The sequence below is a fragment of the Hyperolius riggenbachi genome, chromosome 4 (assembly GCF_040937935.1).
Source record: "Hyperolius riggenbachi isolate aHypRig1 chromosome 4, aHypRig1.pri, whole genome shotgun sequence".
Classification (NCBI taxonomy): Eukaryota; Metazoa; Chordata; class Amphibia; order Anura; family Hyperoliidae; genus Hyperolius; species Hyperolius riggenbachi.
Window position 1 is genome coordinate 472,529,370 of NC_090649.1, and position 19,172 is coordinate 472,548,541.

Here is a 19,172-nt window from a genome sequence, read left to right on the forward strand (position 1 = left end):
CATGACACAGTTGGCCACTGGGTGACTGTGACTAATATTCAGAAAAGTGGGTGGAGCCTACAGCAGCCAATCAAAATTCACCTTTTGATTTTCAAGGGGAATATTTACTTTGCTGCCATTCATGCACTCTTAATGGCAGAGGCCTAACATCTGCTACAGTCAGTCACTGGGAGACTGAAATTTAAATTCTGAAGGGAGCGGGCCAAAAACAGTTAATCAGATTTGTTTAATTTCAATGGTAAAATGCAACTTATTGATGCCAAAGACCCCAAAGCTCATAAACTTGGTCATTAAGTGACTGTATGTCAAAATTAGAAATAGTGGGCAGAGCCAAAAACAACTAACTTTTTACATGGGGAAATGTAAACTGCAGCTTTTCTTACACTGTTAATGGCAGGGTTCTCAAACGTCACACAGTTGGTCACTGGGTGACTAGGATTAATATTCGGAAAAGTAGGTGGAGCCTACAAGAGCCAATCAAAATTCACCTATTGATTTTCAAGGGGAATATTGAAACTGCAGCCATTCTCACACTGTTAATAGCAGAGGCCTCAAACCTGCTACAGTCGGTCGTTAAGTGTTTGGGGTTCAAATTCAGTAAAGGGGCGGAGCCAGAAACAGCCAGATTTCTTTGCTGGATAAACTGCTTCCATTAGCACAATTTTGATGCCAGGAACCCAAAAGCTCACAAACTTGGTCATTGAGTAGTGCCTGTGTGTCAAGGTTACAAAAAGTGGGTGGAGTTAAAAACAGATTTTTCTGGGAAATTGTAAACTGCAGCCCTTCTTCACTGTTAATGGCAGGGTTCTCAAACTTAGCATAGCTGGTTACTGGGTGACTGGGATTAATAATCAGAAAAGTGGGTGGTGCCTAAAAATGCCAATTAAAAATCACATGTCGCTTTTCAAGGAGAATATTAAAATTGCTGCCATTTTTGCACTGTTAATGGCACAAGCCTAAAACCTGGTACAGTTGGTCATTGGGTCACTGAGGTTCAAATTCAGAAAAGGGGACAGAGCCACAAACAGTGAATCAGATTTGTTTCATTTCATGGGAAAATACAAATTATTGATGCCAAGGACCCCAAAACTCACAAACTTGGGCATTGAGTAGTGACTTTGGCCTCAATTCACTAAGCTTTATCAAACACTTTATCGAACGTTTGATAATTATCCTCATGAGTAAAATATAATTTTGAATTCACTAAGGTGTTATAGATTTATCAAATGTTTTATCCATAAAATGTTCAATAAATCTATAACACTTTAGTGAATTCAAAATTAGATTTTACTCATGAGGTAAATTATCAAACGTTCGATAAAGTGTTTGATAAAGCTTAGTGAATTGAGGCCTTTGTGTCCAGGTTACAAAAAGTGGGCGGAGCCAAAAACAAATGTCACTGGGAAAGTGTAAACTGCAGCCCTTCTTACACTGTTTATTTTAGGGTTCCCAATCTTTGCCCAGATGGTCACTGAGTGACTGAGATATTCAGGGAAGTGGGTGGAGCCTATAATAGCCAATCAAAATTCACCTGTTGATTTTAAAGTGGAATATTTTAATTGCTGCCAATTGCTGTTAATAGCAGATGCCTCAAACCTGCTACAGTTGGTCATTGGGTGACTGGGGTTCAAATGCTGGAGAGGGGTGGAGCCACAAACAGCCTATCTGATTTGTTTAATTTCTATGGGAATATACAAATTATTGATGCCAAGGACTCCAAAGCTCACAAACTTGGTCTATTGAGTGTTTGTGTGTTAGGGTTAGAAAGTGGGCGGAGCCAACACCAGTCAAATACATACCCGGGCAATGCTGGGTCATCAGTGGGTGGAGACAAATACACATTTCACTGGGAAAATGTACACTGCAGCCATTCTGTTAATGGCAGGGTTTTTAAACTTTGCACAGTTGGTCACTGGGTGACTGAGATTAATATTCAGAAAAGTGGGTGGAGCCTACAAAAGTGAATCAAACTTCACCTGTTGCTTTTCAAGGGGAATATTTAATTGCTACAATTATTGAACTGTTAATGGCACAGGCCTCAAACCTGGTACAGTTGGTTATTGGGTGACTGGGGTTCAAATTCAGAAAAAGGGGTGGAGCCACACACACCCAATCAGATTTGTTTCAGTTCAATGCAGATTATTGATACCAAAGACCGCAAAGCTCACAAACTTGGTCAGTGAGTAATTGTGTGATAGGGTTAGAAAAAGTAGGCGGAGCCAACACCAGCCAAATACATACCCGGGCAACGCCGGGCAATCAGCTAGTATATATATATATATATATATATATATATATATATATATATATATATATATATATATATATATATATATATATATATATATATATATATATATATAGTATCAATCTGAGATGTTGGGAAATCTCGGTTGTCAGGTGCGATAATCACAGCATGAATGATAGACACGACGTAAACACCGGCCGTTGTCCCTCAAAATGTATTATATAATTGTGAGCCTTCTGCTCCCCTCCCAGAGTACGGCCCAGTTTCCCGGTGCACATACGCGTTGCAGCGCCACATGAGTTGGGCGCCGGTGCTGCTTATAGTAAACTATCGGTAATTACAGTATATTCTTATAAATATTTGGGTATAGTAAAGTATCCAGGCCCCGGACAAGCACCATTATCATTATGTGGGAGTAACACTTGGTATAGTAAATATAATAAAACTTCTGTTACAGCAAACCTGGGGGTTTCTTTGCCCATGTGGTATTCTGTATTCCGCTATAGTGGAAAGTGGGCGGGGCATGCATCGTACGTCAGTCAGAGACGCATGAACCGTGGGCGGGCTGGCGGCCACTTTTAGCCTGCTCACTAACTGCACACTTTTTTTTTGCTTTTTTTCCTCCCTTTTTTTTGTTTTTTCCCAATACCCACAACGGGAATAAACGTGTGCAGCAAAACGTGTTGTAATACTTTTCTGTAAGAAATGCTTGATTTTCTGGAAAAACTTCTGGGGTGCCAACAATTTCAGCCATGACTGTATATAGCTTTTCTCCTGGTGGACTAAAAGCGCCAGAGCTGCAGCCACTAGGGCGTGCTCTATAGGCAGTAGCAGTGTTAGGGAGTCTAGCCCAAGGTCTCCTCACTAAATACGTGCAGGCTTACTGAACAGGAAGAGCAGAGATTCGAACCCTGGTCTCCCGTGCCAGAAGCAGAGCCCTTAAAGGACACATCCGAGCACAAGGAAAATAAAAAATCCACTTACCTGGGGCTTCCTCCAGCCCCTGCTAGCCGTTCTATGCCCTCGCTGCAGCTAGGCTCACCGATGGTGGCCCATGGTCCCCTCCGGCGCAAGATCCTCACTGCGCATGCATGAGCGGCTCTCAGATCCGCACTGACATCATCCGGACTGTACTGTGCAGGCGCAGTAGTCCTGCGCAGTACAGTCCGGATGACGTCAGCGCGACCAGTGAGCGCATGCTGGAGGGCAGAAGAAGGCTACCCGGGAGCCACCGGAGCTACGGCGAGGGCACAGGAAGGCTGCCAGGGGCTGGAGGAACCCCGAGGTATGTGTTTTTTTTATTTTTATGTTGCTCGGACCTTCCCTTTAACCATTAGCCCCTGCTTAGCCCTGCCTTGGATTTCTACACCCATACAAGAACGTACACTGGTCGAGGGTACAATAACGTACACTGAAATAGGGCGCCAGGTGAAGTCACAAGCAGGGCTGCTTAAATCCGGATCCGGGAGACATCCGGATAGTTCTATCCGGATATCTCCCAGTTACCTGTGCGGGGGGGGGGTAGGGTTAATTTTACCTGTCTGACATTTTCTTAGGTCCGTCCCTCGGCGCCTCCCACGATGCGTTCCACGCGGCGGTCACGTGACTACAAACACTTCTTCTTTCCGGGTTGAAGGAGGAAGTGTTTGTAATTGCGTGACTCGCATGGAGCGCATCGTGGGAGGCGCCGAGGGACGGACGAAGAACACGTCAGACAGGTAAGATTGATTCCCCCACCCACCCCGTACAGGTAACTGGGAGATATCCGGATAGCAACTATCCTGGTATCTCCCGGATCCGGATTTGAGCAGCCCTAGTCACAAGCAGAATATTGGTAGCATTACCAATATTCTACCGATGGGCTAACACCGATATTGGAATATCTGTAATTTACCGACTTTTACTACCACTTTTCCTAATCCTCTTCCTCCACCAGCCAGACCATCTTTCCCGCGGAGCTCTCCCCCCCCTTCCCTCCCCTGTTCTCGTTTAATTTACATTTGCGGTTTGTAGAGGAATGTTTTGCTTTACAGTCTCAAGCTTGTACATAGATATTTTTTTTTCTTTTTCTCCTTTTTATAAAATTCTTTTTCCTCATTCTTTGCGTTGCTTGGCCCACATAACCGGCTGGACCGAGCACAAAACTAAAAAGAGGCTTTTCTTTCAGCTGCTGCTTTTCTAGGTTCGCAGAATTTTGTTGACCTGCTAAAAATAGGCCTATTGATGCCACTGGTGGAGGGTATTTTGATATTGCTCGGCTTTCATATGCCTGTATTTTAGGTTCCAGAAGTGAGGTTATTGAGTTTTCAGCACAGCAGGGAGCGAAAACCGCTTGTCCTCGTTGAACGGTCAAGGTAATGTAATAGAGCAGTAAACAGTGTTCCAGTGCTGGCTTCTCCAGCCTTTCCTTCCATCCTGTAACTCAGCAATACCATCTAGTGGCTGCTCTGATATATGTATTATGCTAGGTACACACCATACAATTTTCTGTTAGATTTTATGCCTAATACACACCATACAATTTTCTGTTAGATTTTAGATTTACCTGCCAGATAGGTAAATTCCAAGATGTTGGAAATTATCTATCTAACCATCTATCTGCCTAGCAATTAGGAATTGTTCTACTCAGCAGGAGATAATCAAAAGACAATGCGCCAGAGATAATGACCAGTGTCTATCAGTACTTTACAGAAAATAATCTAACGGAAAAATCTAATGCTGGGATTACACCATACAATTTTCTGTTAGATTCTTCTGTTATATTTTTCTATAAAGGGGCCCATACACCTAACTATTTTCCCGCCGATATACAGCCGTTTCAAAACTGTGATCGAACGGCTGTGAAATCGCCGCGCACACCGCTGACAGAACGATCGATTTCCATCCGAAACCGATCGTTCCCGTCAACCCATCCGCGCGGAAGATTTTTCTCGGTCGCCGGCGGGTCGGGAGTGCGTCGTTAGCGGCGTTCGAATGCCCGACGACCGACGCAATACAGCGGGTATACATTACCTGCTCCGGCCGGCGCGAGTCCCCTGGTCTTCTTCTCCGCTTCGGGCTCCAGAGCCACACAGAACTTCCTGTCCCGGCACGAAGTTTAAACAGTAGAGCGCATTCTACTGTTTAAACTTCCCCTGGACAGGAAGTTAAGAAGACAGCTGGGACCAGGGGACTCGCGTCGGCCGGAACAGGTAATGTATGATGGGGGGGGCGGGCGGCAGCTCCACAGATTGTGATCGGTTTCAGGCTGAAATCGATTCACAATCTGTTTGCAGTAAAGGTGGCCATACGATCCCTCTCTGATCGAATCTATCTGTTGGTCGAATCTGATGGCAAATCGACCAGTGTATGGCCACCTTTAGATTTTCTGTTAGAATGCATAAATTATTTTCTGTAGAGACTGGTCATTATCTCTGGTGCATTGTCTTCTGTTTATCTCCTGCTGAGTAGAACAATGCCTAATTACTCGGCAGATAGATGGTAAGATAGATACATTTCCAACATGTTGAACTTTATCTATCTGGCAGGTAAATCTAAAACAGGAAATTGTATGATGTATTCCCAGCATAACAGAAAAATCGAATGCTGGGAATACACGGCTCGATTTGGAGCCATTTAGATGGCTCGATAGTTAATTTCCGACACGTCCGATCTCCGGCCCGATCGTTTCGACGCTCGATTCTGCATGGAGGAGAATGGAAAAAGATAAGAAAAACAAGCGGAAGATAAGAGAATCGCCTGCGGAATCGAGTGGGGAATCAATCGAACGGAAGAATCGAGCAGCAAAATCGAGCCGTGTATGCCCAGCATTACAGAAAATTGTATGGTGTGTACTAGGAATATGAGGGAAGCTACAACGTACTCAAAGCCTCAGTCCAGGGAGCTTTTTATTTACACTTCTAGTGAATCTTTATTTTTATTTAAAGCGGAACTGAAAGGGAAAAAAAACAGTGTTTCACTTACCTGGGGCTTCTGCCAGCCCCTTGCAGCCTTCCTGTCCCGCGACAGTCGTCTGTTGCTTTAACTTGCATAAAAACGCCTGTTGCATAGGTTCACTGCTGCCCAGGTCTCTACATTCTTCTTACTACCCACCACCACCACTTTCCCCAAAACACAGAGCCTTTCTGTTCCCAGTGAGAGCCTTTTCTGCTGCTAATTGTGATTGCAAATGCTCTATAATGTGTTTGCTATTTTAGCTATACTCCTAGGCAAACGCAGGGAGGGATTACAGCTGCCCAGAGTCCCCCTCAGACCAGGGCCGGTGCAGTGTCTGGGGACAGGTACAAGTGGAGACACTAGAATATCTGCAGGCATCCTGCAGTTCACAGTACCGCCCCCTTTCTTTCCCTACTACAGTTGACTTTGTATGTACTAGCAGCGTGTGTACAGAGCATGGAGCAGCAGCGTGTGTACAGAGCAGGGAGCAGCAGCGTGTGTACAGAGCATGGAGCAGCAGTGTGTACAGAGCATGGAGCAGCAGCGTGTGTACAGAGCATGGAGCAGCAGTGTGTACAGAGCATGGAGCAGCAGCGCGTGTACAGAGCATGGAGCAGCAGCGTGTGTACAGAGCAGGGAGCAGCAGCGTGTGTACAGAGCATGGAGCAGCAGTGTGTACAGAGCAGGGAGCAGCAGTGTGTGTACAGAGCATGGAGCAGCAGTGTGTGTACAGAGCATGGAGCAGCAGCATATGTACAGAGCATGGAGCAGCAGTGTGTGTACAGAGCATGGAGCAGCAGCATATGTACAGAGCATGGAGCAGCAGTGTGTGTACAGAGCATGGAGCAGCAGCATGTGTACAGAGCATAGAGCAGCAGTGTGTGTACAGAGCATGGAGCAGCAGTGTGTGTACAGAGCATGGAGCAGCAGCATATGTACAGAGCATGGAGCAGCAGTGTGTGTACAGAGCATGGAGCAGCAGCATATGTACAGAGCATGGAGCAGCAGTGTGTGTACAGAGCATGGAGCAGCAGTGTTTGTACAGAGCATAGAGCAGCTCTGGGGAACTTAACAGAGTCCGGTATGAGCACAACCCTGTGCCCTGCTATGTAAATGCTTCACTTTCCCCTTAATTAGCAATGTTGGCTGTCCTCTTTATTATCTGTATCCTGATTGATCCCATTGTCGATCGGGAGCAGATCGGACATTTAGGGAATAATTGCCAGATCCTGTCAGTCTGACAGGAAATTGCATTGTGTGTACCCAGCATGATGTCCTACCATATTATTATACTGTGTTGTATGTGACTGAGGGAGACCTTTTAAAAATCCCCCCCCCCTTGAAAATCCTGGTTACATAGTTACATAGTTATTTTGGTTGAAAAAAGACATACGTCCATCGAGTTCAACCAGTATAAAGTACAACTCCAGCCCGTCCCCCACATACCCCTGTTGATCCAGAGGAAGGCGAAAAAACCCTTACAAGGCATGGTCCAATTAGCCTCTAAAGGGAAAAATTCCTTCCTGACTCCAGATGGCAATCAGATAAAATCCCTGGATCAACATCATTAGGCATTACCTAGTAATTGTAGCCATGGATGTCTTTCAACGCAAGGAAAGCATCTAAGCCCCCTTTAAATGCAGGTATAGAGTTTGCCATAACGACTTTCTGTGGCAATGCATTCCACATCTTAATCACTCTAACTGTAAAGAACCCTTTCCTAAAAAAATGGCTAAAACGTTTTTCCTCCATGCGCAGATCATGTCCTCTAGTCCTTTGAGAAGGCCTAGGGACAAAAAGCTCATCCGCCAAGCTATTATATTGCCCTCTGATGTATTTATACATGTTAATTAGATCCCCTCTAAGGCGTCTTTTCTCTAGACTAAATAAACCCAGTTTATCTAACCTTTTTTGATAAGTGAGACCTTCCATCCCACGTATCAATTTTGTTGCTCGTCTCTGCACCTGCTCTAAAACTGCAATATCTTTTTTGTAATGTGGTGCCCAGAACTGAATTCCATATTCCAGATGTGGCCTTACTAGAGCGTTAAACAGGGGCAATATTATGCTAGCATCTCGAGTTTTTATTTCCCTTTTAATGCATCCCAAAATTTTGTTAGCTTTAGCTGCAGCTGCTTGGCATTGAGTATGATTATTTAACTTGTTGTCAATGAGTACTCCTAAGTCCTTCTTCAAGTTTGATGTCCCCAACTGTATCCCATTTATTTTGTATGGTGCTAGACCATTAGTACGTCCAAAATGCATGCCTTTACATTTGTCAACGTTGAATTTCATCTGCCATGTATGTGCCCATATAGCCATCCTATCCAGATCCTGTTGCAATATGACACTATCTTCCTGAGAGTTGATGATTCTGCACAATTTTGTATCATCTGCAAAAATAGCAACATTGCTCACTACTGCATCTACTAGGTCATTAATAAATAAATTGAAGAGCACTGGACCCAGAACAGACCCCTGTGGGACCCCACTGCTAACAGTCTCCCATTTTGAGTACGATCCATTGACCACAACTCTTTGTTTTCTGTCCATTAGCCAGTTCCCTGGTTTTGCCCCAAATACTGCCAGCATGTGGTTTTAAGGCATATTGGTGATTTCTGACGTGGGAGGGGGGGGGGGGGGTTTAATTTCTGGAACAGAAGAACATCACATTGCACCGCGACTTTACTACTACCACTATATGACTTTCCTGCAGTCCTATCAGAAAAAAAATTAAGATAAAATGGGGCCCTAAGTAAGATGGCACTTTTTGCCCACTGCTGATGGTCACATAGCTTTGTTAGTTATACTTGGTGGGGGCTAGCATCCACCAGGCCCCTAGATTCTATCCAGGCCCTAGGCAACGGCCTAGGATTCACAGTAAAACTTCAGCGCTAAATGTTCCTTCAAATATTCATTCCTCCACCAACTCCCTTCAAAGTACAGGCTTACCAGCTTCCAAAAAGACCTGAATTATAAGGTATAAAGTATGTATACATATGCCACCACGATCACTAGTTTTAATCCATTCTTCCTTTTGACAGGGACCCACAGCAGTAAAAAGCGTAGAATAGTAAGTGGGGTGCCGCTTTCCCATCCACCAATCGTCCGCCCGACCAGGTTTCGCAGTAGTGTCATCAGGGGCTCGCAGCCCCTGCGAGCCCCTGATGACGCTACTGCGAAACCTGGTCGGGCGGACGATTGGTGGATGGGAAAGCGGCACCCCACTTACTATTCTACGCTTTTTACTGCTGTGGGTCCCTGTCAAAAGGGCCCAGAAGTGAGTAGTTTGTATATGTTTCTGTATTGAATAAATCTGGTGGACTTTTTAAACAGAATACACTTAGATTGTTTTATTCATCTATTATATAACGCTGGGAATGTCTGTATGCTGAGGAAGGAAGCTGGACATGTCGGTATAGAAGAATGGATTAAAACCAGTGATCGTGGTGGCATATGTATACACGCTTTAGACCTTATAACTTGGGTCTTTTTGGAAGCTGGTAAGCCTGCACTTTGAAGGGTGTTGGTGAAGGAATGAATTTTTGAAGGAACATTTAGCGCTGAAGTTTTACTGTGGAGCTTTTATGGAGTCTTTCTGAGGACTTTTAACTTGGCATGCTTTATGGGACTTTTGTTTTATGTTTTTATTTTTTATGTTTTATGTTTTATTTGTCTTTTACTCCTCTTGAGCGGATATGATGTGCACCTAGTTAAACTGCCTAGGATTGCCTGATGGGTGATCCAGCTCTGCGGATCATCTCTTCACAAGCGCGTATGCACAAAAAAGAAAATGTAGCAGTACTGGCATTTGTGATTAGGCAAGATCGGATTGCACTGGTAGAAACGTGTACCCACCATTTACAACCGTCTTTGCCCGAATATAAGACAATGTCTTATATTCTTTTTTTTTTTATTTATTTATTTTGGGGAGGGGCTTATTTTCGGGGGGAGGGGCTTACTTTTAGGAGATGGGTAGACGCTATGTGTATGGGGAGGTGTGTGGTCCCTTATCGCTCCTCCCTTGTGGCTGCATCCCCCTTCGTTCCTTGTAACTTCTCTGGTGTAGCGGCGGCATAGTATTGATGCTGTGAGGACGCCCTTTGACCCTCACGCTGATGTTGTACTCCGTACGCTAGGTCGGCTCTGTGCTGACGCTTCCCTCTTGTCCTAATCAATGTTCACGTGACACGCATCAGCCGGCGCACATGATTATGACTATGATTATGATGCATACAGTGTCAGCGTAAGGGTTAAAGGCCACCCTCACAGCATCAATACTATGCCGCCACTACACCGAAGAAGATACAAGGAACGAAGCGGGACGCAGCCACAAGGGAGGTGCGGTAAGAGACCACACTCCTCCCCATACACACAGCGTCCCAGCTAGGTCTTATGTTCGGGGGATGGCTTATATTTCAAGCATGCTTGAAATATAAGCTAGGTCTTATTTTCGGGGAGGTCTTAAATTTGGGGGAAAGACAGAAGTACCCCTGAACCGAAAGGGGGTTTGTTTAATATAGGTGCCCTTGTTTGATTGGTGCTGTCACATATGCCACAGCACCATTCTCTCTATCCAGTGCCCCCAGGGGTCCCTGTTCAGCCAGCCGAAATATTTGACTGACTAGAACGTTGATTGTGAGCGGTGAGGAAACGGCATTAATCCTCACCGATCATGCCCCCTTGTACCGCCGAAATTTTAAGACCTGCAAAAAAGAAGCACCACTGCACAACCCGCCTACTCCTTGATCCCTTCGCTGTCTTTCCTGCCTTGTTAGCTCTCCCGTTCTGCCACCGTGCCCTCTCATATTTGCCGGCATTACCACTGCTATGGCGCTGACCCGGAAGTACTTTCAGATCGGCGCCATAGCGTTGAAGATGCCGCCAGATACGGGGGACACGGGGACGGAACGGGAGAGCTAACCAGGCAGAAAAGACAGCGAAGGGATCCAGGAGTAGGTGAGTTGTGCTGTGGTGCTTTTTTTTTTTTTTTTTTTTTTTGCAGGTCTGTAAACATAAGTACAGGAGTAATTAAAGCAGACCTGAACTGAAAATTAAAAGTCAAAATAAATATGCACAAGTCATACTTACCTTCCATGTAGTCTACTCGGCAGTCTTTCTCCTCTCCTGCGTCCTGTTTGTCCACCGTGATCACTGGAATTCTCCGTCCTCCATTTTGAAAATGGCGGTCACCTCAAAACAGATTCCTGGTCAGCACACTGTTAAACTGTAATATCGCCCACTTGAACCACAGGGAAGCATGACCATTACATTGCATATCAGTTGTCCTTTCAGTTATAACTGACAGCAACTGATCTATAACTGACAGCAACTGATCTATTTGAGTTCTGACAAAATCTTGCCAGAACTGGAAGGAATCGTTGTAAGAAGAAAATGGTGAGTTTCTGAGAGGAACTGACGGCGAGGTGAGTATGTAATGTTCATTTGCAGGTGCATCCTGTGTTTATTTTACATCATTTTACTCAGTTCAGGTTCTCTTTAAAGTGTAACTGTCGGGCATAAAATCAAAAACCAATTCTTTATTTTTATCTGGTAAACAAGTAATAAGGATGCTAACCAGACAATCCAAAAGTTAAAATCTCTATTACTTGTTTATAAATGATCATTCCCCAGTTTACCTGACTCTTATTTGGTACGTTGCTGCACAAAGGAAGTTGCAGGGCATGCTGGGTTGTCCTTTTTTTGCTTCTGTACATTAGTTAAGTCTGAGGGGGAATAAAGAAGCAAAAAAGACAACCCAGCATGCCCTGCAACTTCCTTTGTGTGGCAACGTACCAAATAAGAGTCAGGTAAACTAGGGAATGATCATTTATAAACAAGAAAAGTAATAGAGATTTTAACTTTTTGATTGCCTGGTTAGCATCCGTATTACTTGTTTACCAGATAAAAAGAAAGAATTGATTTTTAATTTTTGTCCGACAGTTACTCTTTAAGGAGCCAGTGTTCTGGCGCTTTGTTGGTTGTAAACAAAATGCAGCAAAGTGCATCCATTGGAAAACCGTCCTGAAGTTTAGATTTGCAGAATTTTTACGACTTGTGCAACACAGGAGGAACTCTGGCAGAAGCAGAAGCCCCGTCTCTGTGGCTCCAGGAGAAGATGGACATATGGAAGATTACATGTGAGCCCTTTCCTCCAGATAAGCAGTCCTGGCTGATGGAAAGCAGATGCCAGGAGGCACCCCGCCCGCTGCCGTTTGGTACCGGTGTACAAGCTGAGACAGTTTGTAAAGATAGAGCTACTTTTATAGCCTGAAATGTAAATAACAAGAGGCAGAGATGTCCTTATAGAACCCGTCCAGCAGATTATTTATATATTTATCTGTTTCCTCCTCCGGCTGTTCTCCAAGGCAGGGAAAGAGAACGGAGTATCAGGATAAACAAAGGACTTATATCTTATGTGAAAAGTGGAGAAATAGATCATCATTATTACTGTTTTATAGAGGGCAGTCATTTGTACAGAGTTCACAATCTAATCCTACCATAGTCGTAGTGTAATGTCCTACCATATTATCATTAGATATTTATTGCACTGACATCATGTGCAGCACTTTACAGAGTACATAGTCATGTCACTGACTGTCCTCAGAGGAGCTCACAATGTAATCCTACCATAGTCGTAGTGTAATGTCCTACCATATCATTAGATATTTATCGCACTGACATTATCTGCAGCACTATACAGAGTACATAGTCATGTCACTGACTGTCCTCAGAGGAGCGCACAGTCTAATCCCTACCATAGTCATTGTCTAATGTCCTACCATATTATTATTATGTATTTATATAGCACTAACATCTACTGCATCGCTTTGCAGAGTACATAGTCATGTCTCTGACTGTCCTCAGAGGAGCTCACAATCTAATCCTACCCTAGTTATAGTCCAATGTCCTACCATATTATCATTATATAGATTTATATAGCACTGACCTCTTCTGCAGCACTGTACAGAGTACATAGTCATGTCACTGACTGTCCTCAGAGGAGCTCACACTCTAATCCTACCATAGTCATAGTCTAATGTCCTACCATAGTATTATTAATATGTGTTTATGTAGTACTGATATCTTCTGTAGCACTTTACAGAGTACATAGTCATGTCACTGACTGTCCTCAGAGGAGCTCACAATCTAATCCTGCCATAGACCTAGTGTAATGTCCTATCATATTGTAATTATGTATTTATGTAGTACTGATATCTTCTGCAGCACTTTATAGATCACATAGTTATGTCCTCGTGACTATGTACATAGTCTGTTCTCAGAAGAGCTCACAATCTAATTCTACCATACCCAGCTCCTCAGATGGACCAAGGCTGCACAGAGGGTACATGTTGTTGTTGTTGTTCTTCTTCTTATTATTATTATTATTATTATTATTATTACTACATGTTTATTCTTCTAAAGTTTATCAGAAAAACTAAACTGAACCCCCTGCCTAGAATGTCTAGATACAGAGCATCTTGCCTCTGTAGCATAGTGCTCCTCCAGTTCATATTGCCACTCATAAACTATAGTGATGATATTTCCTGCCCACACAATGAAGGTACAAGGTAGACAGTGGTTGGAGCGAAGGATTCTGCCAACCAGGGAGCCCCACCCCCTGTGCAGCCGATGGCTTCTTTTGATAGACAGGAAATGACATCACTATTGTTTACAACTGCCAGTGTGGATTGGAGGGTTACTTGGTCACAGTGGACACATTTCTGTATCTAGGATTCTTAGTAACGGGGTCCAAAGTAAAGTTTTGATGCATTTTGTGGTCAAACGGATAATTTTATTCATATGCGTAACTTAGGCTTTACATTAGATAAACTTGCACTTATTCTTAACGCAGTAGATCAAAATCCCAAGTTCAGAAAACATCATAAAGTTAATTTTCAGTCCTTAGAGGAAGTCTTTTAAGTTTGGCACGTGTAAGTTCATAATCTCATCAAAATTATAGTGCTTGAATAAATGAACACAGTTCAAAGCTCGGCACATTGTAACCTTGTGAAATTGTGTCTGAAATTGCATTACACATGAGTGGGCCCAGTCCCGCCACCACAGATGACAGCTTTCTGACGGCGTTGAGTAACACCTTGCTTAGCGTCCAATACAAATGAAAAGTTGGCACGAGTTGGGCTATTAAGGTGCAATTGCGCAAATAGGCCTATAAATGAGAAATTGTGGTGACGTTTCTTTCCTATCATCTGTACTTGATCTAATTTCAAAGAAAACAGTGTCACATATTAATCCTTTATCAAAGAACATATTTTAGAACTACACCTCAGGATGTTATGTTCTGATTCTATTTGTTGCTCTCTTATGTACTTATCCAGTGATCAGCCAAAGCATTAATTAAACCACTTGCCTAATACTGTGTTGGTCCATCAGACCAGCTGTGACTGATCAAGTTTTCTCCTAGGTGATATTTTTAAACTTGTCAATAAAATGCATTCTAAAGAGAACCTGAGGCGGGGTTCTTCCATCGCAATCCATATACAGAGGCTGGGTCTGTCTATAGAGCCCAGCCTCTGTTGCTAGTTAGTTTCCTTCAAAGCCCCCCCTGCGCGCTCTCAGACCCCATATAACACAGCCGCGCTGGCAACACGCAGCGTGTCGCAGCGCGCTGTTTATCTCACTAATGTCAGTCTCGCCGCTCCCCCCCGCCTCCTGAATCGCTCCGGTCCCCACCCACGTCCCTTCCCTCGCCGCTGATTGGAGGGAAGGAACGCGGGCGGGGATTGGAGCAATTCAGGAGGCGCGGGAGCAGCCGAGACTAATGGCCCATACTCACGAGGGACTTTTGTCGCCTCAACACGCGGCGCGCGCGTGTTGCGGCGACAGGTCGCCCGTGAGTATGGGCCGTCGCACGCGCGCGCACCCCGAACTGTCGCCCGCCGCTCTTGTCGCCATGCGATTGAAAGTTTCAATCGCATGGCAACAGTCGCCGCCGCACCTCCGCCGCAACTGTCGCTAGTCCGCGTGAGTACGCGGACTAGCGACAGCAACCTCCATAGAGGTGAATAAAGCTTCCGGCGGGGGGAGGAGGAACGTCGGCGACAGCTTCCGTCTCGCCGCTGGTCCCTCTTCCGCGTGTGTACGCGGAGGGACCTGGAGAGAAGCTGTCGCCGGCCTGTCGCTAGCACGCTCACGTGTGCTGGCGACAGGCCACTTCTGCAGCCCGTGAGTACGGGCCATAACAGTAGTGAGGTGAACACAGCCGCATAGCGCGGCTGTGTTTTATGGGGTCTGACAGCGCGCAGGGGGGGCTTTGGAGGGAACTAACTAGCAACAGAGGCTGGGTTCTATAGACAGACCCAGCCTCTGTATATGGATTGCGATGGAAGAACCCCGTCTCGGGTTCCAGCAAGTAAGAAAATACTCAAAGTAATTTCGATATTATTTTTTTCACCAACTTTTGGGTACTTTTTCAATTGTAAAATGCTTACAAGTTATTTTAAAGATAATATGAAAATGATCTCTTAGGAGATAACTCAGGAGAAAAAAGTAATTGCAAATGGGCCATGGACCCCGCAAAAACTTCTGAAGGCATATTCTGGTATCTTGGTATCTGTTCTGTAAGCTGAGAGGTGGAGCCACCATGATTTGGACTTGTTTAACCAGCACATTTTACAGCTTAATTGGATTAGGGAGTACCCCAAGTAAAAAAGACAGAGCATGCCATGCCAGGTTATATACTTACCTGATTAGACGTAAATCCCCCCCAATTACGGACGTGACAGGCTTTTTTTTCTTAACCCCTGTTGAGACTCTGGCCACCCTCACCTGTGTTTAACGGCCCGCCCCCAGCTTGGTGGCTGCCGGATTGGGAGCAGGCCGCGGCAACACAGTTGGAGGTTTCTGAGGAGCTTCTGCAAACTTTTAAGGCTGATGCAGCAGTGTCCTCCTACTACAGTACCTCCTGTCCCCTCCCCCCCCCCCCCCCCCCACCCCAAGTCCTAAACTATGCAGTCTTTTTGTGATTTTGTGCATGGCATTTCTGTAATGCTCAATAGATTTTCCCATTGGAGCTCAGGGAGGGAAGCCTTCTTCTCGTCTTCCTCCACGGAGAGCCCAGCAAGCATGTCTTTACAACGACTGTCAGGATGGCACCACTGAAAACAATCACGATCATTTCAGTTGACAAACTTAAGACTGAAAAGCCTGCTTCACACTTTTCATTATGATTGGCCAGTCATTGACCAATTTTACCTCTCCGATATAGTGTGAGGGTTCACCTATGCAAACTGCTCATAGTATTCAATATCTGCTTACCCTCATGCTACATGGAGGTGGCAAAATTGGTCAGTGATTGGCCATTCATAATTGAAAGTGTGTACCAGGGTTAAAGGACACATCCGAGCTGCATTAATAACAACAAAAATTTACATACCCGGGGCTTCATCCAGTGCCCTCGCCGCAGCTCCGTTCCCCGCCAGTGGCAAGGGGTTCCCTCTGGTGCCAGACTGCTTCTGCGCCGGCACGAGCGGCTCTCAGAGTCGCGCTGATGTCATCCGGACTGTACTGCGCAGTAGTTCTGTGCCTGTGGAGCACACTCTGGATAACGTCAGTGCGACTCTGTGAGCTACTCGCTAAAGCACAGTAGATGCCGACCTGGCAAGATCGGCAGCGGAGGGCACCGGGAGCCACTGGAGCTGCGACGAGGACACAGGATGGCTGCCAGGGGCTGGAGGAAGCCCCAGGTAGGTAGATTTTGTTTTTTAAAGAGAATCTGTACTCTAAAATTCTTACAATAAAAAGCATACCATTCTATTCATTATGTTCTCCTGTGCCCCTCTGTGCTGTTTCTGCCTCTCCCTGCTGCAATCCTGGCTTGTAATTGCCGTTTTTATCCAATGTTTACAAACAAAAGACATAGCAAGTGATACGCTGAGAGTAGCTCAGTGTGAGTGTCATACAGAGTGTGCAGGGGGCCTGGAGAGGGTGTGTATAGCTTCTATCCAATCACAAGCAGCACAGCACATTCCAGCCTGACTGCCTCAGCCCGACAGAGCCTACAGAGGAGAGAAGATTAGATCATATAACAGAGATAACACAGCCACTGTGCAAATAGGTAAGGCTGCAGTTAGACAGAGCACATTAGAACAGGTATAGGAACTTATAGGATAGCAGAAATAAGGATGAAAATTTTGTTACAGAGTATCTTTAAGTACCACGGACCTTCCCTTGAAGGCTGATGGGTCAAGGTCCTTTTCCTCTCCCTGTACCGTGTATACGTGATAGATTTGTGTCAGGTCTTAAATTTACGTCATTTTATATGTTGTACAGCACCACATAAAATGTTAGCACTTTATAATTAAAGTAAACCTGAACTGATAATTAAACATCATAATAAACATACACAGCCATACTTACCTCCCGTGTAGTCTACTCGTCAATCTCTTTCTCCTCTCCAGCATCCTGTTTGTGCGCTGTGATCTAAAAAATTCTCTGTCCTCCACTTTGAAAATGGCCATTACCCCCATAACAGCTTCCTGATCAGCACACGTTTAAACTGTAATATCACCCACTTGAGCCATAGGGAAACATGGACATTACCTTGCTTATCAGTTGTCCTTTCAGTTATAACTGACAGCAACTGATATATAACTGACAGCAACCAATATATTTTATACTGACAAAATCTTGTCAGAACTGGAAGGAATCGTTGGAAGAAAAAAATGGTGAGCTTCTGAGAGCAACTGACGGCGAGGTAAGTATGTTCATTTGCAGGTACATCATGTGTTTATTTTAAATAATTTTAATTTTACTCAGTTCAGGTGCACTTTAAATAATTTTCTCATGGGTATTTGGATGATGTCCACTTTGGTTACTTGTCTTGTTCTCCTTTGTTGTCATTATTTTTATAACCTTTTATTCATTTTTTTAGGCCATATACACCTATGAGGGGGGCATTGTCCAACGTTTGGTTTGATAGACACAAGATCTCCATCGAGAGCCCTGAGAATCTTGAATCTGTCGACTCCATGTGCAAAGTTCTGACCGATCTGATCAATGAAGAGGTGGCATCCGGTGTTAAGAAAAGCAGGATATTGCTGGGTACGAGATTTGTCTTTCTTGTAAACCCGTTTAGACAACTTTCTTTTTAACAATAAGAGCACTGTGAATGTGTACAACAGTGCACTGCGCGTCTGTACGGCACATGCTTTCACTTAACCTTCCTGGCGGTAAGGGGTAAGCCGCGCAGGAGGTTTTCTCAGGCCCTGCTGGGCCGATTTGCGCAATTTTTTTTTTTTATTTTTTTTTTTGCTGCACGCAGCTAGCACTTTGCTAGCTGCGTGAGCACACCGATCGCCGCCGCCCCGCGCTGATTCGCCCCTATCCGCCGTGCCGCAGAGCCCCCCCATAGACCCCGTGCGCTGCCTGGCCTATCAGCGCCAGGCAGCGCTGAGGGGTGGATCGGGACTCCCTTAGATGTCCGTGACGTCATGCCCTCCCCTCCAGGAAATCCCGTTCTCTGAACGGAATTTCCCGATCGCCGGAGGCGATCGAAGAGGGTAGGGGGATGCCACTGCACAGCAGCTATCATGTAGCGAGCCCTAGGCTCGCTACATGATTTAAAAAAAAAAAAAATCAAAAAACCGGCTGCGCTGCCCCCTGGCGGTTTTTAATAGTATGGGTGGTACGGATGATAAATGGAACATTAGTAGTATAGAAAAGAGTCTCATATTTTTATTTTCAGTTTTATAGCATTATTTTTAGGATTGCGTTACACTGTCACAGTTGCAGTTTAGAATCCACACTCTGCCTTTTAAGCTGAAAAAGATAGTAGTGACCCTTTGAAATGTCCTGCAGTAAAACCTTATCTTCCTGACAGATATATTAGCCTTTTAGCTCCTATTTACTTTTCAGGAAACATACTGAATTTAACAAGCTGTTGACAAGCTCTTTTGCATAGATAACTCAAGTTTTTTGATTCTTTTTTAACTCTTGCTGTACTGGAAAACAGAAAGGGACTTCAGAT

The 19,172-nt window shown here is 44.7% G+C and overlaps 1 protein-coding gene across 2 annotated transcripts in view; it reads left to right on the forward strand.

Moving 5' to 3' along the window:
• The window catches only part of LYPLAL1 (lysophospholipase like 1), a 72,320-nt gene that overhangs the window by 41,369 nt on the left and 11,779 nt on the right, over nt 1–19,172 (forward strand). For both annotated transcript variants that reach the window (XM_068279685.1, XM_068279686.1), the window contains one exon: nt 18,078–18,247. In XM_068279685.1, the coding sequence (XP_068135786.1) occupies nt 18,078–18,247 (170 nt within the window). The remainder of the gene's footprint in view (nt 1–18,077; nt 18,248–19,172) is intronic.